The sequence below is a fragment of the Brienomyrus brachyistius genome, unplaced genomic scaffold (assembly GCF_023856365.1).
Source record: "Brienomyrus brachyistius isolate T26 unplaced genomic scaffold, BBRACH_0.4 scaffold74, whole genome shotgun sequence".
NCBI classification, from domain to species: domain Eukaryota; kingdom Metazoa; phylum Chordata; class Actinopteri; order Osteoglossiformes; family Mormyridae; genus Brienomyrus; species Brienomyrus brachyistius.
In genome coordinates this window covers 391,088-412,604 of record NW_026042349.1, presented here as the reverse complement: position 1 = coordinate 412,604, position 21,517 = coordinate 391,088, and the positions used below count along the sequence as shown (strand labels likewise).

At 42.4% G+C, this 21,517-nt stretch overlaps 2 protein-coding genes across 6 annotated transcripts in view; one reads left to right on the top strand and one right to left on the bottom strand.

Annotated features, from left to right (window-relative positions):
* kctd20 (potassium channel tetramerization domain containing 20) overlaps positions 1-2,685 on the bottom strand; it is a 12,430-nt gene extending 9,745 nt beyond the window's left edge. The window contains exon 1 of the mRNA XM_049003092.1: positions 2,476-2,685. Within this exon, the coding sequence (XP_048859049.1) occupies positions 2,476-2,486 (11 nt within the window). The 5' untranslated portion in view covers positions 2,487-2,685. The remainder of the gene's footprint in view (positions 1-2,475) is intronic.
* On the top strand, positions 1,319-21,517 carry LOC125726696 (FYVE, RhoGEF and PH domain-containing protein 2-like). 5 transcript variants are annotated; one of them, XM_049003083.1, is made up of 17 exons: positions 1,319-1,691; positions 2,385-2,525; positions 12,122-12,365; positions 13,078-13,167; positions 13,734-13,879; positions 14,442-14,598; positions 16,213-16,351; positions 16,741-16,799; positions 17,255-17,401; positions 17,593-17,685; positions 17,840-17,919; positions 18,710-18,740; positions 18,817-18,903; positions 18,997-19,131; positions 19,660-19,806; positions 20,256-20,393; positions 20,779-21,517. In XM_049003083.1, the coding sequence occupies exons 2-17, from the start codon at positions 2,485-2,487 to the stop codon at positions 20,971-20,973; spliced, it is 1,929 nt and encodes a 642-aa protein (XP_048859040.1). In that variant the 5' UTR covers positions 1,319-1,691; positions 2,385-2,484; the 3' UTR covers positions 20,974-21,517. The 5 variants fall into 5 exon arrangements, with proteins under 5 accessions (XP_048859040.1, XP_048859043.1, XP_048859042.1 ...); XM_049003086.1 differs by lacking the exons at positions 1,319-1,691; positions 2,385-2,525 and adding an exon at positions 8,123-8,351; XM_049003085.1 differs by lacking the exons at positions 1,319-1,691; positions 2,385-2,525 and adding an exon at positions 8,864-9,395.

Below are 21,517 nucleotides of genomic sequence, written 5' to 3'. Positions count from 1 at the left end.
GAAGGATTAAAGTGGAGTCACACAATTATATTCAGCTCAGGGCATTTTTTGGCTGCATTGTTTTAATGAGGCAACAGCCACAAGTGACCCAACCTGATTTTTAGAAATGAATGCAGAACTGTGCACCATGAATGAAAAGGCAGATTCAACTGCAAAAACATCCAAAAATCAACACTGGTGCACTACTTTTGAACATGATCTAAAATTTGCTAATATGAAAATGGAGCTGCTTTAGACAGCTGTGAACACCAAAGGAAATTCAAACAACAATATGCATGGTGATCTTTTTACACACCATGACCTTACAAAGAGGATCCTAGGCTATGAAGTACAGCTTTCCTTTAAGCTCAGCGTTTGTGTCCCTCCCCAGAGCCGATCCCCAAGCATCCGAGTTGCAGGCAACGCGCCTTTCACGCTGCTGCACTTTCTGACAAAGGAGCAGCCAGATTCCACGCATAGCTGAGCTTTCAGTCTCGAATGCAGTGTGAGGCTCCTTATCGCTGGGAACCACGGGGTGTGCTGCTCTCCCATTCATGACTCATCGGGGAGCGCTAGCGCATCTCACCTCTCGGGACGCGGGCTCACAGAGGGCCAGTGCTGTGTGTGCGTGTGGATGCTCTGTAGGGACTCCAAGGGGCATTTCTCTGAATCTGTGAACATGTCCTGCTGGATCCATTACCATACTGCAGACACAAATGAGTCTCTCTTCACACTCATCGCTTTGCACCAAAATAAGCTGCCATAAGCCTCGCACACTGCTCTGTGCCAAACAGAAGACTGGCATACGACGGACAAAGTGAGACTCCCTGACTATCTGTTTACGGAAATCATGGCATTACTGCTACGCACTCGAGTTGCTGACCTGACTGAAAATGGCAATTCTCTAAATTTAGCAGAATCATGTCATAAGCTGAAAGGTAAACAGTTTATATACAACACAATTACTGTTCCATGGAGTACCCAAGCATCAATGAACAATATCAACTTAGGGAAAATGCCCATATACACAGATAATATATTTTTTATTGCACAAAGAAATGTACCAAAATGAAGTCAGTATTCACGTGGACACATATTGTTAAGGCTAAAGCATAACATGCTGGGAAACACCATAAAACAGGAGCAGGAATACAACAGAAATGGCATCAATTATACCATAATTAATAAAGAACAAGAGTGAAGCCAGTGGCGACCAGTAGGTGACGCTACACACGATCAGTAGCCCCTACATTCCACTACATGGATAAATGCATCAAATCCAGTTCGTTGGTGGTCGTAATTGATCCAATCAAACGTTAATTTCGTTCATTTGGTAATTACTTATTATATTATTACTTACCACTTCGCACTAAAGAAAAGAAAATCCACATTTCCTCAGCACGTCCGGCGGAAAGGTGGAATTTTAAAAAGTGTTTTCTCGTCCTATTAAAAGCAAAATCGATTGGGCCCATGTTTGCATTCCCGGCTTGCTAGGAAATTCTCCCAATACCCTTGGTATGGGATGGCAGCGGAAGCATAGACCTTTAAGTGTCTCCTACTCTCTCCTTCCCACTTAGTCTACTTGGAAGTCTGTTTCTTGAAAGTTGTGCTTTTATGCCCAACTTCTAACCAAATTCCATCTGAAAATAGGGCAGAGCTACTATCCATTACAGAGATAATGAATGCCCCAGCACTACTGAACACCCTGATAGGTAAGTGCCACTATTGTTGTAAAATTAGATCATCTTGATAACGATCCAGTAGCAACTAAAACAGTAGATCGTTGTACGTATCACAACGTCCTGTTTCTCTTTCCGACTTTCCCTAAGGTATAAGATGACACGTAAATTCAATCGAGTTAATTTTCAACTTGGAATCATCAAATGTCAACAAAGCCGGCGCCGTGTCACTTAAGTTATAACTACACAAAAAGAGCACAAACAGAAGTGGACATAAACTGATTTACATCCCACACAAGCAGTTTCCACAACTGTAAAATAATAAATAATTCGCTGTCAGTATCGTGAAAATCGGGAAAACCTGTTTTCTACGTTTCTCCACTTTATTAGGATGGCCACATTCTTAGCTGTTTGCTGGAAAACCGGATCCCCTTTCACATCCACACATTTACAAACACTGCAACGTGCCATCTTTTTGCAGTAAAATGTCGGATGAGCTTAAGTTTGAACTATGTAGGCTGATCATCTGGTTCAGAGGCATGTGCTGGATCGTCACGTCGCCTCGCAGCTCCGGCGTCCATGCTGACCGAACCGACACCCGCGAGCTCGTGCCGCTAAACGCAGCGTCCAAAGGCGGACGCTGAAACGGGATCTTCAGCACAGCGACCTACGCGCTAACAAAAACATGTTCATCATGTTTTCTGATCACAAATCTCTGCGCTTCAGCCAACACGGCTGGATCCTAATGGACCGGGGAATCCGACCAGCCGCCCTGCACCAACACCGATCTGACTGCCAGTAATCAGAGCGACCTTACCTTCGCTTCATGGCCCCCTTGTGCTACTCAACGCATGACAGCAAGTACAGGCAAGTGCCCCCCTCAGTCTGCGTCGGTGTCTTTAAAACTGCTTGCTGCCTGAGGTCTGGAGGAAACCTGAACGGCATTTGTCTCGCTTTAAAGTACGCGTCCCCGTTCTGGGCGGTCTCCCCACCGCTTCCCTCTAACCTGCAGTCTACCTCGGCGGCTGCTACCAAAATAAAAGTCTGGTACCGTTAATTTCACCCACCAAACACCACATTGTTCAGTACAGTAGTATAAAATATAACATTTATTAGATTTGATTTTTTAAAATTGATTTAAAATGTTTAAATTTTAGTTTTCAATCTATTTTTCAGTAATTTGATAACCTGCCGATATAAAAATAAAAGTTCTACTGATTTATTAATTATAAAACGGCGATTATTACGAAATGTTTTACTAAATGCAACATCTGTGCGATAATTATTTATACAGTGCATTTTGTACAGTCCTTCGAATTAAGTTTCTAAATTGAATTACTGAACATTATGTAACTGTAACTACTCAACAACCAACCCTCTGCTTATCGTAGCTCAGTTTCCTAAGCGATTATCGACCACACAGACCCCCACGAAAAGATACTGAGTTCATGTTTTTCAACAGTGATCCCAAGGATGTTGCTAGTGTTAATTTTGTGTCGCCATTCACGGTAGCGTTTAGCTAGTTTTCGCAGACTCATTTCTACTAGATTCATATATCAAATGCTACGTTTGTATTTACGTTAATCGTGTCTCACAGTTGGATAACCCAGCACGTTTACATAAACACAAAGAAAATCGAATTATTGTGTTAATCCGACTAAACCCAAAGTTTTCAACTGCACGTAAACAAGTAATTCCTACTGAAATAGTACTAAATCGAAGTTCTCGAAGTCGTACTAAGACAACCGATAATGCGATTGGAATTCGATTTACTCCCGCAGGTAGGCCGTCGGACTCAAACTGGCCTCAAAGAGGTAGACTTGTTGGAGCACTCCAGCAGCATATGTCGGTGTCGCCTTCCTTCATATAGCACCATAACCTCAAAGAATATTGTGCATCTCATTGTAACGTAGTCGGACATACTTCGGTCAATCGATTCCCCTCCTGTGCATGTATACTGGGATAAGCGCAGTAGTCCGATTAAATAGTCGAACAATAACCGTGGTTGACTTAGCTGTGCATGGAAACCTACTGACTCACTCTTTAGTGAACTGCTACAGGGTACTTTAGCTATAGATCGATTGTTTTTTAACCTAGTTACTTTAACTAGCCATCGCTGGTGTCATTCCCCCATATGAACAAAGTTTTCAGTATAGTGGTTGACATTGATTATATCAAAGTTGTTCAACACAATCGAATGAAAATAACAAAAGGTGATAAAGTATGGTCCAAAACTGTCAGCTCCAACGAGAGAGTGACAGGCTTTTCCAAGAATTTATTTGTGGACTGAAGAGACAAAAACAACAACACGTTAAGGACGGGCAGTAAATGATTAATTTAGAACTGCAATACTTAATCCATCATAAATATAATTGTCTTGTATGTTGGGTGTAACATATTATTCTCAGGAGTAATATTAACCAAATGTGTCCCATAATGTCGTGTTGGCTGGCTATACGCCAGAAACGGAAAAGGAGATATGAAGTCATACAGCACCTGAAACGTAATTGAGGTACATATAAGGTGATACAGTACCTGAAATGATTGGCTGCCTTGGTGGAAGTCGTGTGGTTTGAAGCTCATCTAATGTTATCTGAATGGGCAGGAGATGGCGCAGTTTTTTGGGACCTGAAAAAAAAGTCTACGCTGCTCTACTTCTAAGTGGCTATTAAACCTGAATTATCTAGTCATACGACCTGTGTAGCTGTGCGGCGTTAGCGCCGTGGGGATCCGCTTGCGAAACAGAGTAATAATTGAAACCTTCACATACTGTGCAGTTGTTGCTGGGCCAAACATAACTAAATATAATTAAAATAAAGAAATGTAGGAAAAACACATACAAGATTTTAATCTAGAGAGAGCGTATGATGAACCATACTCTTTTTACCATATAATTATATTATAGTTTAATTAAAATATATAGATTTTTGTTTACATATTTTAGACAACAGCAAACCCAGTCTGAACAATAGGTAACTGAAGGAACTTAATAATGAATAATTTCCTCCTATAATATCTGAACAATGACAAGTTCAAAACAAAGAACAGAACTGAGGAATGTGGCCAATTTAGTGCCTTCAACGCCATCGCTCCGGGCTTTAACACATGTCGAACAGATAGAAAATGTAATCAAAACTGCAATAACAATTGAGAATCACTTATTTAATATACAGAATTATCTACTAATTTTTCCATAAAAAATATCTATTGCAGGGTATTTAAATGTCATACGATCAGAGAAGATATCTGGAGTGTGATCCTAATTTTAAGAAAGGTGTCCATAAAACAGGTGCCTTTCTGTTAATCGTGGTGAGCTAAAGTGAATTAACTTCTAATTCAACCTGTACAAAGACACAACTTCTATGCCATATATTAAAACCTGCATCCTTTTAACTTGCACTTCTTGTTCCCGAACCATGTAGGTTTTTGCCAGAGGTAGCCTCGTCATTGGCTAATGTGAGTTAAGTAATTAAATAAGGACATATAAAATGGTGCTGATGTGGATGGCAGGCTGTTAAGGTTTACTAACTTGGTGCCCTTTTCTCCAGTGTACAACAGGAAACCCCTTTCTGGGACTTAAACTGGCCCAAGTAATCATATTTCTTCTTTGTCAACACGCGGGAATAACTCTGTCCATTTCTAGTCATACTCCAGCAATCTCACCGGAACAAGGAAGGAAGGGATTAAATATTAAAGATCAGATTTTGAATGACTGGTGAATGATTAACTGCTCTGAGCATAAACATCTTTGTTTGTGTGTGTTGTGCTAATGAACGGTTTCATATCAGACAGTCTACCTTTACAAATCCAGATCAGGAGACAAAGCTGGACCTGGTACATCCCTATTTAGCTGCTCATGGTCTAAGGTCCTCTAAGGTCCTCATCATCATCTGATCAAGGGCGTTGTTGTCCCACGGACAAGACTTAAAACATGGTGTTTCTAGTTGTCACCCTAAGGTCATGGAATGATCTTCCTCTGTCATTGCATCTTGCAAATTCTGTTGATGGTTGTTTTTAATAGGGTTTATACGTTTTTCTGTTTTTATTTGTTTTTACTGCATTGTTAGTTTTGTACAGTGCTTTGTGACTTGTCTGCGAAAAGTGCTTAAAAAAGTTTACTTACCTACTTATAATGTATAACAACAAACCACAGTTTTAATCACACACCAGACAAAACACTATACTCTTTTTCGAATGAACTGAAATAGGCTGCATATTTACATGAATTTTATTACTTTTTAAATTAATTATAGTCCAAAAGAGAATTACACAAACATACACATAAACAAGAAATAGATGTGGCATTAAAAAACACGGAATTGTATTTTAAGGCCAATGCCCTCTAAACAAGAGTTCGTGCAACATCAACAAAAGAGAGAAGGCTTTAAATGTTTCAGAATCGCTCCCATTACACCTTGAGGCTGCTAGTACAGTGACTAAATCACATAACTAGTAACAAAAAGACCAAGGAAGAGCTATCCTACCTTTTAGTGACTCACTTGAATATATTACTTTAACGACATGAGTCACTGTGTAAGGGCACCTGCTAAGTCAATACTCAGTATGGTTCATCCTGGAATATGAGTGTATGAAGTGACACAGTGATGTAACGGCTACCTCTGTTACCCAAACCTCCAGGGTTCAGGATGTCATTCCTACTTCAGCTCTGCGTGTGTGACGTTTCCAGGTTTCCCTGCAGCTCTGCCAGTTTTTTCCAAGTAATCTTAGTTTCTTCCTGCAGTGTAAAGTCATGCAGTTAGGTTAATTTGTGTTTTAAAATTGCCTTTGTGTGTGTGCGCGCGTGCATGTGTGCATATTCCCTGCAGAGCACTGGCAGCCCCCCGTAGGGCTTCCCGGGTCCCCCTGCTTTGTACCCAGTGCTGCCTGGGATATCCTCCCATTCCCCCACCAATTGTGACCCTGTACTGGATAAGCAGCTGGAACACGGAACGATTGGAACAATAACACTAAGGGTTTACCCTCAGGTGCACATGATAACAGGAAGTAACTAGGATGGGAAAAACAGGAAAGTAGCAGAACAAAAGAAAAAACGAAAAGCATTGTGTTTCTGCACTCCCGTGCCTGCCCACATCACAGGCATTGTGTTTCTGCACTCCCGTGCCTGCCCACATCACAGGCATTGTGTTTCCGCACTCCCGTGCCTGCCCACATCACAGGCATTGTGTTTGAGCACTCCCGTGCCTGCCCACATCACAGGCATTGTGTTTGAGCACTTCTGTGCCTGCCCACATCACAGGCATTGTGTTTCCGCACTCCTGTGCCTGCCCACATCACAGGCATTGTGTTTCCGCACTCCAGTGCCTGCCGACATCACAGGCATTGTGTTTCCGCACTCCAGTGCCTGCCGACATCACAGGCATTGTGTTTCCGCACTCCAGTGCCTGCCGACATCACAGGCATTGTACAGTGCATGTAAGCAGACCCCCCCTCAGTGATGCACCTTAGTTTTTAAAACAATGCATTCAAACCAGCTTCTTGACCTGAAACATATTTGAAACCATGGCTGCCTTCAAAGCCCCACTTTTATCGTTAATCCTGTGACATCACTAGCAGAAGGGATCTTTTTAATCCTGCTGTATTTTGGTCCCCAAATGTGATCTATGCAAACCCACACATGCACGCACACATGCACCAACACGCTATGTACAACAATAACCACTCAACACTATACGTGACATAACAACACAGCACATTTATGTTACATGTATACATGACACACACACACAAACATACATACACACGTACAATGCTCTTGGATTAAATTTGAATGTTTAATCTGGATTAAAGTTGTCAGATGAATCGATCAAAGAAAGATGTTACGTGATGGACTGCTGCGTTTGATTTTATAATCATAATGAAATCTATCCATCCATCCATCCATGTATCCTCTTTGTTACCACGTGTCTTCCTTTCGGGAGGGCGCCTGCGTGCAGTGATTCCCGTCTACACTAGGTGGCAGCTCTGCAATACGATGCCATGTGAAGAGGACCAGTTGAATAGTGACTTGTTAGACGTTCACTGGATTCCATGCAAACAAATATGAGAATGTCGAAAGATCCATATATAGGTTAAATAGGATAAAACTATATTATTATTTTAATACAGGAATAGGAAGGTGGAACAGAGGTGATGGAAAAGAAATTGAATTACTTTAGTCTTAGAAACGTGCAAAAATTGTTTTTATTCAGTCTGTCAGTTATGTATGAAACATTTTCATTTATGTTAAATGGGTGTCTATGTATTTTTAAATGCAATAAATCATGTACGGCTTCACGCAAAAAGCAAGACGGTCCATTTAATTTTCGTGATTGTCGGAGAACGTTTCTCTTTTACAATACTGGTCTTTAGTGACCTCTGGCGGTTGTAATGTGGTTTTTCTACTGTTGTCCAAATTCGGAGTTAAAATTTTTTACCGACGAATATAAGCACTAAAGACGGAAACGATTTTTTGTGATTTTGTTCAACTAAAACATTTGTTCACTTCCGACATTAAGCTCCTAGGATAACTTTTTAATCAATCTGTCTTTGTGTATGTTTTATAATTTACATATAAAGGTATCCATCGGCGTCCGCGTTTGAGACCAGAACCATCAGACGCAAGTCAATTTGGGCTCATCTCGGCAGGGTTAACTTCGGTCAGCTGGCTGGCGTGAGATTTTCATTTCGAGATAGGTCTGAACACATATGCACACGATTTGCATGTATGTAAGAATTGCATTACTCTGTAAATAGTCTGTAGGGTTTGCAAACTACACCAATGCTTTTGATGTAGCTAATTTTAGATTTATAATGGAGTAATGGTGTAGCGCGGAGGGTGGACTGATGCCAGCCTTGTAAACTGTTCTCCGTAGCGTGTTGTAATGTAGATGTGCTGTGTTGTTATGTCACATATAGTGTCGCATGGTTATTGTTGTACCTAGCGTGTCGTGTGTGTGTGTGTGTGTGTGTGTGTGTGTGCCCATCGCGCACATTGGGAGTAAGCGGGGCGACGGGCAGGCTGGACAGTGTGTCGGCACAGAAGTAAAAAACGCCACCAAGTGTCTAAACGCGGAACCGTCTCGGCCTGATTATTACCAGCATCATGGCTCGCCGACGCACTTTTATAATACGCACTTGCTTGGGATTTCTAGCGTGAGCGTGAGAGTCAGAAAGCGTGGTTGTCACGCCAGATGCGTGAGAGTTGGTAACCCTGCTAGATATAATATCTAATATTCGACTGCAGCCACCCTTCTGAGGTCTGACAATGGGATTTGACCCGGCAGCTTTCTGCTGAGCCACGCATAAGATAAAGATAAGATAATCATTTATTAGTCCCACAAGTGGGAAATTTGCGAAGTTAGATAGTTAGTTGTAAAGAAAGTTAAGCAAAGCAAAATGGAAGCGAGAAGTTCAGTGCCGTGTGGGAACTGTGTGGCTTAGCGGTTAGGATGCTGTTCCTGTGATCGAAGGTTCATCGGTTCATGTCCTGTGGTTTTACTGCTGGGCCCTTGAAAATGACCCTTAACCCTCACTTACTCCAGGGAACGTCTGACCCTGCTTTCCAAAAAAATGTATGGATAGATGTTTACTAAGTAATTACAATAGTGGGTGTGCTATACACGTTTCACCCAGAAAGACAGATGGCGGACAGACAGGTGCATCCTGTCACCGATAATGCAGAGAAAATGCAAATGGCCAAATTTATGATCTACACAACAGATGTCTCTGGCGCAGGCGGTACGTATACCAGATTTTGATTGTGCGGTCCTAGTAATTTAACAAGATGTATCAAGTACTGATGGGTGAATTACTGGGGACATTTTTTGGGACACAGCTCGTTGTATTTAGTTCACGTACAAGATTGGCTCTGATTCGTTCATCAACTCATGCAATGGCACTTCCTGTTTGTGTAAAATAGATCTGAAGCACTTATGTTCTCATACTTCAAAAAGTAGGCTATTATTAAGGCTAAATAGTGCTAGTCATGTAAGTTAAAAACTACCAGTAAGTCATGTAAGAAAAATAGCATTTGTTATTGAACTATAGTCTTAGTTTCTGAACATTGTACCTTAAGTACTAATGTTTGTTGCAAACGCAAACCAAACAGCTCATCTAACGAGCCCAAACGCTAATAAACCTTGGTTAAAATAATTTTAAATCGTGAAAATGTTGCATATCTAAAATACAGTTGCAGCATAAAGGAAGACACTGCACATGTTGACTGTATTCTATATCAGTAGATGGTGTTTTTTCAGTCATCGAGATACGGCTCTCATTCAGTACCCTACCTCAGTCTCGTACCGACTCGCTCTCCAACGTGTTAACTCCTTCGGGTCCCTCATTCAGAACTGAACTAGAAACTCTACTATTCTACAACATGAGTGTATAATTCCTGTAAAGAACTCGTTCCCCTCGTTTGCGAACATTACACCATTAGTATCCTTCCTTGTACTAGAATCATCCATTCTGGCTGGGTACAAGAACTGCAGAGGGAAAAGTGTGGACGAAATATTTGTATTCACCGATAGGTACGATGGGTCTGATAAATTTCACGCTTATTTTTTTGTTTATGGTATTACTTTCCCAGTGTAATGGTGATTTAAAGAATTACACAGAATAACGCCCCTTTAAACGTTGCTTTGTTCAGCAGTGTTAACGCCACAGTCCTCTGCCTTTCGTTCGTTGTTTTTACATCCACATCTTGTATCTGGTTTGATCGCACATTATTGAATGTATCATAAACATAAACTAAACAGAACTGAATTCAGTCTGGCACTTGTGAATCAAAATTGAATCGAACTGTGAGGTGAGTTGCATGCAACAATTACTATAATTGGGGGTCTTTTCCAACAAAATGTAGCAATTAATTCATAAGTCAAAAACCAAAGTGGAATATATATTGACATTACTAAGAAATGCAGTTGAAACGAAATCGAGAAAATGCATGAAATGCTGTTTTACAGATTATTTAAAATAGAACAAAAAAAACAGAAAATGTCCAACACTGTGTTTAAATACCTGTAATGTACACAAGTTCATATTAATATTTGCTGTTCAAACCCCTCCTGTTTTCATCGGGACTCTTCCTCTTTCTTTTGGTTTGGGGAGTAGATATCTAAGACGCTTGTAGAGTCTTATCTAATGCATGGAGCCCTAGTGCATAGATGTGTAACTTTCACTTCTGTGCGTTTTCACGTGGACATGGAGGACTGCAGAAACCGGTTGAGCGTGCTTGACATCATTTCAAAATTCGAAAAAAGCAGGTGGGATTTTTTGCCACTCAGAAAAACGTTAGTACTGTTAATGATTGGATGGTAATCTGTTGTTTTTGCACCCAAAGTACCAGGTGACTAACTAGCTTGATTTTGTGATTAAACTGAGAGTGATATTCTGATTGAACTTTTTTAACATCTAACACATCAGAAGCTTTTTTTTTTTTTTACAGGAATAATCCCTTAATTGCATATTCATTTTAATTCGGGTTTGCTTTTATTCAACATCTTTGCCAATGTTGTTTCCTCAAGGTGCTAAGTTTTATGAGAAAAATTCACAAATTGATTAAAATATTTCTTTAATGTTAAACTGTTTTTATTTCATGATCCGCTCTTTATTTTCCTGCCGACTCAGTCATAAGTAGTGGGGCTAAATGTAGCCTTGAGTCTTTAAACACTTAACCAAATGCTTGGGTCTTTAGTCTTAAAACATCTAGATTTAATGTTATAAAACTGTAAGTTGTCTTTAAACCATTCAACCATTTTTACTGAGGTGAATTTCTTTGAGAAAAGAAGCTATTTGAGAAAAAGTGAAGTAAAACATCTAGTAAAAAAGAAACTGTATGTTATGTGTACGTTCCAGCTTTGTTAGTAGAGAACTGCAGTGACGTCTCACTGAAGGGAACTGAATCCTCCAACAAAGACGACAGGCTTTTGGTACAGGCTCAGCTTCGTGGGGGGAGGGGGGCTTAGGTCCAAGAGCTTTGTGAGTGGTGACATCACTCTGCCAGAACTGGGCTTTGAACTGGCCACCATCAGTCACAGGCACAGAACCCTAACCTGTTGAACCCCTCCCCCCCCCCCTTAAATTAAAGCAACTGTGATTTCAAAGTGAAGTAAAACTCAAAGAAGGGTTAGGGTTAGCCAGTCCCTGGAGTGACCCAGTGCTGGGGGGGGGGCTTTCTGCCGACTTTCCGACCCACTCAGTTCTTTTTTTTCGTCTGTAATTTCACTATTTTTTATTGTTACAGCACAAAGGTTACTTTTGTGATGTCTTGTATATGACAGATTAGCCTTCTGAAATGCCAGTGTTCATGCTTTTTACTATGGTTCTGTCTATTGAATTTCGGAATCTGCGTATGTCACTCTGGAGAGCAGCATTTGCCGAGTGGACAGATCATTAAAGATCAATGCTTATGTTCTTGGTTGTTCAGAAGCAGAAAATTAATTCCCACTCTGTTCCTGCTTCAGGCCAGATTCACCCAAGAAGCCAGAGAAGCTAACACAAGAAAATGCAGACATGGAGAACACCCAGTCCCAGAAATACCTAGAGCTGACTGATTCTGGACCAGTAGGGGGTGCCAAATCTCAGTGGAGAGGGCTGCAGACCTTCAGGAGAAAGGCTACCAGCACTCGACTCTCTTCGGCATTTATCCCACTTACTGAAGTGGAAGGGGAGGGCCAGGAAGGGGAGGGTGAGAAAATGAAAACGCAGGTAATGACTTCTGTCAATGACTAATGTCAATGACTTTTGCTGTGTTGAGCTGAATTAATGTTGGTTCTGTTTGTGGTTATTTGTATGGCGATGTTGAGTTATGTCTAGATCATACACTCAGGATCCCAGCAGATACACACAAGGCACAAAAGTGAGACGGTTGGCTTTTACAGACATTCAGGTTCCCTTTGCCCATATAACTTCAAAGGTCGGCATTCTTTTTGACCTACACTTTGCCTCCATTCCCTTACTGTGTGAAGGATTTTTTTGTCCAAATCTCTTTGCATCACTCATTTCAGTCTAACTGGCACAGGTTCTAATATTTCTGTGCTTATATGCAAAACACAAACCATTTAGAGAACATGCCTTCTATCATAATAGGAGTGAGAAGAGAAACCCACACACTTCTGGCGTCGGTTCCTCCTTCTATGTGTGGTTTTTGGGGGGTTGTTTACATATAAATATTATTCAATCTATTTCCTCAATGCATGCACAAAACTATTCTTTAGGTCACAAGTTGCAGTTTACAGGGCAAGCAAGTGCCAAAAGGTAACTGGGCGTCAAACAGGCTGTGTGCTTCAGTCACTGGCTTCCCAGGCAATGCAGGTTGAGCATTCTGCTTTGCTCACGGCTACCACACTGGAGACTTTCCGGATGCTTTAATCTGGCATGTCACCATGCTTGACTTGCTTGCAATGCTTTTTGCTAAAAGGAGACCAACAGAGAGAAGCTCTACAAGATTGTCAGTGAGCTACTGGAGACGGAGAAGGCCTATGTCAAGCGGCTGCAGCTGCTGGACCAGGTAGGACCTCTGAAGAACCTACCTGGTCTGCTTCAAACCATATGGCTTTCAGCACTGGTTTCTGTGACAGGGCCAAGAATGCTTACATATAATTATTGTTGCTCGTATTTCTTTGCCATCAGTGTTTGCGTCCAGGGTGAAGTTATTAATTAAATCCCACAGTGACTTATACTTGCTGTGTGCTGCCTTATTGCTTGGGTTTAACCAGCGTGAAGTAGGAAATGGAAAGGGAGTCCAACCTCAGGTGATGTTTAACAGGGGCTCACCGGGGGAAATTGCACACCCTACTGGTGCGATGAAAATTCAATTTCTATTTGTTGTGTTCTTTACTATTTTTATTTTTTTTAAATAAATATATTTATCTGGATGAATGGCTGGTCAGGCTTTCTTACCTTGTACCCCTGGAGAAAAGCTTGGAGTCGGTTATGAGACCAGCCCTGCTGGTGACTGACTGCACATGGAAATGCCAGTTATTGTGAATTCTAAAGTACTGTTTGCCTGTTGCTGGTATGCTGGGTAGTTCCTGAAGCAGTGGCAGTGCTGCTAGCTCGCTCGTCTCTCTGTAGGGCTTCTTCTTCACACTACTACAAGAAGCTCGCTTAGGTTCCTTCCCCGAGGATGTGGTTCGGCAGATCTTCTCGAACATCTCCTGCATCCACCAGTTCCATAGTGGTTTTCTTCTTCCTGAACTGCAAAGACGCATGGCTGAGTGGTGAGCAACTCCAACTTTACTTTCATGTTTTTGGACTGCGAGAGGAAACATATTCAAGAGATACATGATGAGCGTATGCACAGTTAACATGCACAGACCTGCATAAGATTAGATTCAAATGTTCATAGTTACATAAGCAGACCCTAAGGACATCAGTCTGTGCCTCCATACCTACTCAGACAGGATTTCTGTACTTGGTTGTTGTTTTAAATTTTCTGGTATTTATTTTCGCACAATGTTACATAATTACTTTAGTATACAGTAAAATCTCAGATTGCGAGTAACTTGGTTTGAGAGTTTTTTGCAAGACTAGCAAAAGTTTTTCATAAATTTTAATATGATAGACGAACAAGGTCTTGCAGTACGAGTATTGTGTAAACGCAAATTATACGAGTGCTTTGGATTACAAGCATGTTCCTGGAATGAATTATGCTCGCGATCCGAGGTTTTACTGTAATTTTATAATGGATGATTTGGAATTCTTGGGCGATTTTTAATTTCATTTGTGCTTGATGTTGACTGAAAACTTTCTGAAAAATGAAACGGACGTTCTCCACAACAGGGACGAAAACCCTCGTATTGGCGATGTCCTCCAGAAGGTAGCACCCTTCCTCAAGATGTATGGGGAATACGTTAAGGCCTTTGACCGTGCTATGGAGCTCATCAACACGTGGAGAGAAAAGAGCCCTCGCTTTGAGGAGCTAGTTCTGCAACTTCAGGTGGGTGGTTTAAAAGCAGGGGGGCTTCTCGCTATTGACTGACAGCTCTGAACATTATGACTGGGGGTAACCTGTGTGCCTGTGTTGTGACTGTAATGTCTTTAGGTGTTTGAATTGAACCACTGGTTACAGAAGTGACTTCATGCGGCCATCTAGTGTCAAAGCACCTAGATTTATGAATATTACGTTGAACATGAGTTTGAAGTGTCTGTGCATCCTTAACTTGGATATATATGGTAAATTAGGCTTGGGCAGCATCTCATTTTTCAGACCATCCTACCCTCCCAGCATTACAATGGTATTTGGTATTTTGATGGTATTTTCAAAATCAACATTTTTCTAGTCCCTCCACAATAAAGTTCGATGATTTTCATCAGTCCACAGCTGCTGCTGCAGAAACTTTATATTATTAGCATGATAACTTAGTAAAATATAAAATGTATTTGCTGGAATTTTTTGCAGACACGTTGATTGTTAACGATCAGGCTTAAATGCCTGAGCTGTCAGTTGAAAGATTTGCCCTTTAGTGCTAGGGGCAAAAGGAGAATCACTGCACCTAATGTACCATCGCTAGTTAACATTACACCTGCTCTGGTGTCAGCAGTAGCTGCCTTAAACTTGGTTAAAATGCCAGAGCCAAACCTGTTACTGGAGGTCTACCACCCTGCAAAGCTTAGGCGTGCCCCAAATTCAGTGCACTGATACAGATTAGTATCCTGCCTTAAAAAATAAAGATATATGTTTGCCATGTCACCCACCCCTAAACGCTTGTACAATATCCACCAGATTGTCTGCCATAATTCCAGACAACATCTCTCCCACTGTCCATTTGTCTGCAGAAGTCACTGGGGTTGTAGGTACCCTTCTTGCAATAGCAGACGGAACAGAATGAGATTGTCCACAAGTTTGTTGATCACGAATGGCACCATTGGTTGGAGAGCATCATAAAGATAGCAAAAACAAATGTAAAACGGTTCACCAAATATACTTTGGCCTTTAATATACACAAATTTATGTGTGGGAAACACTGCTATTCAACATCATTGTAGGCAGACACATGGTGAACCTGATCAGCACAAGTAACACAAAGACTTTTATTTGAATTTATCATTTATTAAAGACCTTTGGAGAGTATGTAGGGGCGCTAGAGATTTTTGTTGGTGTGGGGGGAGTCGGAATTGCATGGGGTGGTCTGACTCGATGAAATTGGGAGCGGATAAAATTGCCCTGTTCTACACTCCAGTGTCTTACGGGTCTGTTTGCTGTACATAAAGAAACAGGGTTTTTTATAACAGGATATGGTAACACTTTACATGAGGGGGCACAAATAATATAGCATTAAAAGTTTAACTACAAGTTAAATCTTAGTTATATACTGCTATCAAGCTTGTTCGTCAATAATGAACTGTATCTTATCTCAAGCAGTTACTATATTTGTTATACCTGTTAATTCTGTAAACCTTTGCATAGTACTGATGGAACAAGTAATGAATAACACATGTAAATACTGATCTCTGTAATTACTATTATATGTAAAGTGTTACGCAGAAAACTATTTTATTCCAACAAAAAGCCAACCTACATTCATCTCCCCTTCTCTCCATATTTCTCTAGAAACAAGAGGCAAGTGCGAGTCTGACCTTACAGCACCACATGCTGGAGCCAGTCCAGAGAATCCCTCGCTACGAGATGTTACTGAAGGATTACCTGAAGAAGCTTCCGGAGAACTCGGCTGACCGGCCAGACGCTCAGAGTGAGTGACTGCATGTGCTTACATGCCATGACTGTACACTGTACACTGGACACTGTATACTGTACACTGTATGTTTTGTAGGAGTGTAACAAGACACTGCGGCACCAAATCATTTATTAATGTTAAAGCAAGAGGGCGCAATAGGCATTATCTCAGTTTCACTTTGAGATTTTATCTTTGCATTTTGTACTGGAATATACGGAATAAGGAAAAAACTGAAATAAAAAGCAAAATGGTTTGAAAAAAAAACATTTCATGCCTAAAAAGGAATAAGAACTGAATAGAAGTACCTGAATAAAACAAATTCTAACCAATGATCTCAGAAACATACATACTAATATTGTGTTGCATTTCAGAAACATACATACTAATATTGTGTTGCATTTCAGAAGCCCTGGATATAATTTTTGAGGCAGCCAAACACTCCAACGCAGCTATTGCTGATATGGTAACGTACTCCTGCTTATGGTAACATCAGGTGTGAGCCCATCACTCTCCTCTTGGAGGGACTGTTCTCTTGTGCTCTTCACAGCCTGGTTTCCTGAAACTTCCCCCTGACAGAAACAGTCAGTTGTCTAAAATTGTTCTGCAGTTTTTCTTCATTAATTTTTCCCCCTTAGAGCACATTTTAGGTGCAGTTGTAGTCAAGTCATCTGTTTTAAATTCAGTTAAACTAAAAATCCCGGTTGCTATTAGTAGAGATTCATTTTCCAAAGTCTCTCACATGCACCGAAATCAAAGGTCAGAAGTTAAAAATCGGGATTTGAAAGTGGATTTGAAAGCAAATAACTTGCCATGTCAGGAAACTGGAAGTTAATTCACTACATAAGAAGGACTTATTCTGCTCTACAGCAGACTGGGAATGCAGATGTGCTCATTCACAAGCTTCCCTGTCACACTCAGGAACGCCTGGAAAAGCTGTGGGAGGTCTATTCCTTACTCGGAATGGGAGACGAAATGGTGGATCCATCCAACCGGCTGCTGCGGGAAGGGCCAGTGCTAAAGATCTCCTTTCGCAACAGCATCGGCAAAGAGAGCCATCTGTTTTTGGTGGGGAAGCCCCTCCCTCCTCCGCTGATGCTCACCATCCCTGTCCATCTCGTCTACCTGTCTGTACAAATGTGTCCCTCAATGGGCTCGTGTGACTGCAGTAATAGGGGGGTGTATCCCCACATGAGAGCCTGCAGGGTCTGCCGTGTGCTTCCAGCATCATAGTCACTCCGAAATGCTGTTCTTGGCAGTTCAACAACATGCTGCTGTACTGCGTGCCCAGATTCAGTCTGACAGGGGCCCGGTTCCTGATCAAGGCCCAGGTGGACATAGAGGACATGCAGGTGAATAGGCAGCGGTGTACCTGTATGTGCCTGCTGCACGTCTGCTTAGACGTGTGATGCATGCCTGCGTCTCACCCACACACCCCACCTCGCCTGCACACTGCTGTCCACATCTCCTCACGCGCTATCCTGTGTTCACTGCTAATCTTTGCAGGTGAAGGAAATGAAAGATGCCGAGATTCCCCACTCCTTTCTGATCTCTGGAAAATCTTGCACCCTGGAGTTTCAGGCCAGGTGAGAATAATGCGTTTCAAGGGACAGTCTTTGTTTGTTAGTCGGGTTTGCATTGAACTGGGGTCATGGGAGGCCCCACTAATGTAAAAACATATGGGATTTTTCTGTTTTGTTGTTTATTGTCATCTTGTAGGGAGACGTTATTCTAGCCCAGTGGTTCTTAACCTTTTTTGCACCATGACACCAATTTTTACCATGCCAGCTCAGTCTGACCCTATATCAAGTACAGGTTTAAATTACTGCTATGATGAAGCACACAGTGACACTCTGCAGTTTATTGCAATCAACGCCTGTCTCACAAATCTGATTGGATGTGCCAGTGAATTTTAAATGAAGCATCAATGGTTTGGCTTATTGGATTGGATGAATATTCATTAGTTTTGCACTAAGCATTTGCAGACCCAAGACCCATTCATTTAGATTAATTTTACAACTGGGCTGGGAAATCTGATCGCAGATCAGCATAGGAGCTTGCTGGCTTTAAAATGCTTACATTTCCAAATCTGCCTCGTGGCCCTTTCAGAACTGCTCCAAGCCATGGGTTGAGAATGGCTGGTCGAGTCTGAGTGGCTGACAGATGTCTGGATTGTTTCATTACAAATAAAGGCGAGAGTCTTGTGGAAAACCACTGAATTATCTTCCATATTTGAATTTATGGGATTTTCCAGGGCCAGATGAAGGGGTCTTAGCGCTGCCTAAGCCATGATTCAAAACATTTGTCACTGACAGGAATCTGTTGGTTTTTTTCTTTAAAGCTGATTTTTTGCTTTTTTCCTTTGCTGAATGCCAGGTCTCAGGCTGATATGGAGGCATGGATTAAGGTACCCCCTGACATTTTGCATTGTGTTTAAGATTGTGGGTGTCCGTCCACAAACTTCTGTCTAACATTTATCCCAGGCTTGTGAGGGCGCTATCGAGCAGAATGAGAAGAAATCTGAGAGCTTCAGGACTGCGGTCAGCTTCCCAGGTCCGGAGGAGCAGCAGGTTAGGTGTCCTATGATCATTTGATTATGGGTGCAGCTCCACAGTCACGGGGCCCCCTGTGGAGAACTTTCCTGAATTCTGTCTTACTGGCAGGTGGTGGAGCATCAGGAACTGGGCAAGCGAGCCCCCCAGTGGATTCGGGACAACCTGGTGTCCATGTGCATGTGCTGCGGGGAAAAGTTCAATGCTCTGATTCGCCGAAGGCACCACTGCCGTGCGTGTGGGCAGGTGAGATTCGCCAAGCTGCTTCTGAACACAAGTGCTGAGGTTTGTCGCAGACTGTGTCTGCTGGGAGGGCATTTCTGTGCTCCTCATGCATCGATTCTCTCATCCAAAGCTGCACGCATCACTTATGTTATTAAATTGCTGCCTGTTTATGCTGTGGCTTATCACCTGTGGAAATTCTGTAGTTGGGTGAAACGGCACCTTAAAGGTGTGCATAAGGACCTTCACAGCTTTTGGACCTTTTGGTCAAAGATCCCAAGATCCCTGACAAACAGGCTGCAGCCAGCAGCTGACAGAAGAGAAGCTTGTTTCCGCCCCTCTGATGGATACTTTCCAGAATCTAAGTTCATTGTCAGAAAATAACGCATCATAGGAATTTGCATGTTAGAAGCCTGACTGACAGGTATTTTATAAGACCAGTTGTGAGATATTAGCTGTGTTTGTGTCATAAACATGTTGGAGGAATGCAGTCTGGTCTGGTCTGCACAGTCTTCACCTTTCTGCCTCTGTGACGTTCTTTGTGTAACACAGGTGGTGTGCTGGAGATGCTCGGACTACAAGGCAGCCCTGCAGTATGACGGCAACCGGGTGAACCGCGTTTGCCGGGGGTGCTACAGCGCGCTAGTTGGGGGAGCTGATGGACCTGCGGCTGTGGAGAGAAAGCGGGGCATACTGGAGGTACAGGGGTGTGGCGGGGGGTGTACCAGAGGTAGCGAGGTGGGGGCAGGGTGCGTACTGGAGGTAGCGAAGTGAGGGGGGCGGGGTGGGGGGGGGGGGGGGCTTACCGGAGGTTGTGAATTGGGGGGGGGGCGAAGTGGTGCGGGGTGCATACCAGAAGTAGGGAAGCAGGGACAGGGACACACTGGAGAGTGAAGTGGGGGTAGGGGGCGTACTGGAGGTAGTGAAGTATTGGCAGGGAGCCGCACCAGAGGCAGTGAAGCGGGGGTGGGGGTCGCAGCACAGGTACGAAAGGGGGTGGGGTGTACTGGAGGTGTCGAATGGGGGGGGGGCATTACTGAAGGTACCCAAGCGTGGGGCTGTATTGGAATGCATGATGGGTAGTCAGGTGGGGGGGGGGGCTGGTCCGGGTTAGGGTCTCATTTATTTCTCCACCTGAAATCCGCCAGAAAGAGGCCGGGGGGGTGTCAGACACCAGTCTCCTATGCAGCTTCCTGACCATGATTGACAAGCAGGGCAAGAGCAGGGGCTGGTTCGTCATTCCGAGGGACGAACCCCTTGTCTTATACATGTACTCGGCACCACAGGTTAGTCACGCCTCCACTGAGCTCCTGCACTGTCTCTCCTGTTCCGATTAGTCTACAAGTCTCAGTAATCAATGCAAACCTTACAAAAGAAGCTTTATTCTAAATGCTCCAAAGCAGCTTGCACTCTTTATAACTTTATAGTACAATTAATTGTGAATGAAGTCATACTTATTCTGTAATAGCAGAATCGTTTTTATTTAGAAATGCAGTTTGTAGCAGGATGTCACACTCCCTACACTGCTGTGATACTCAGTGTAAAAGGTTTTAAACTAGAACTGGAAAAATGGAGTGCTGTATGTGTAAGTGTGTAAGTGTTTTCTCTGAACCTCATATACGTGCGGTAATATCTTAGAGTTGACAATTGTCTATTCTGTCTGCTCTGTAGGACGTGAAAGCACAGGTCACTATTCCCTTGTTGGGCTACCAGGTTAAGCAGCTGTCGGGTGACAAGTGTGCCTTCCAGCTCAGCCAGTCGAAACTGCTTCTGACTTTCCTGGCAGAAACCGAGGAACTCAGAGACAGATGGGTAGAGGTGATCAACAGGGTGGCAGTTGGGGATTGTCTCGAGGATGAGGACTGAACGGCTTTACTCCGTCTTGTTAGGAGAACCGGGTCCTGGATAACGATGCTTAGATTAAAAAAATAATCATAATTTTTAATAATTATTACAATAACTGAATGGACATGTTCGTGGAACCGTGCTTGTGTTGAGCTTCTACACTTCAGTGGTACTAACAGATTGTTGTTGATCTGTCCAGATTTATTATTTAAAATGTTTTTTTTTCTTAATAAATATTTTACTCTGAGTATACACGTGTTTTTTATAAATGGATGCAAGATGGCAGCTCACAAAAGATGCACGTGGTGAAGCAGCAGAACATTCCAGAATCAGGAATGTCTCCATTTGGTAGCCATATGCTTAAGGCATTGTCTGAGTGAGTAGCCAGCAGCGAATGGATTTTGTTAATGATTCATGCACCCGAACAGCCCTTGTCGTGCTTCTGCGTCTTGATGTTCTCACTGAGAACGTCTATCGCTTCAGTTCACTCTCGGGCAATAAAGGGCTATAATCCTTAATACAATGCAGTATTTACACCACTAACCTAATAAAGTATGGTAAACAA

Coding starts and splice junctions, on each gene's coding strand:
- LOC125726696 (XM_049003082.1), top strand. CDS start 10,800: ATGCATGGAGCCCTAGTGCATAGATGTGTAACTTTCACTTCTGTGCGT. Junction 12,366..13,077: donor GTGAGAAAATGAAAACGCAG/GTAATGACTTCT, acceptor TTTTGCTAAAAG/GAGACCAACAGAGAGAAGCT. Junction 16,800..17,254: donor ACGCAGCTATTGCTGATATG/GTAACGTACTCC, acceptor TGTCACACTCAG/GAACGCCTGGAAAAGCTGTG.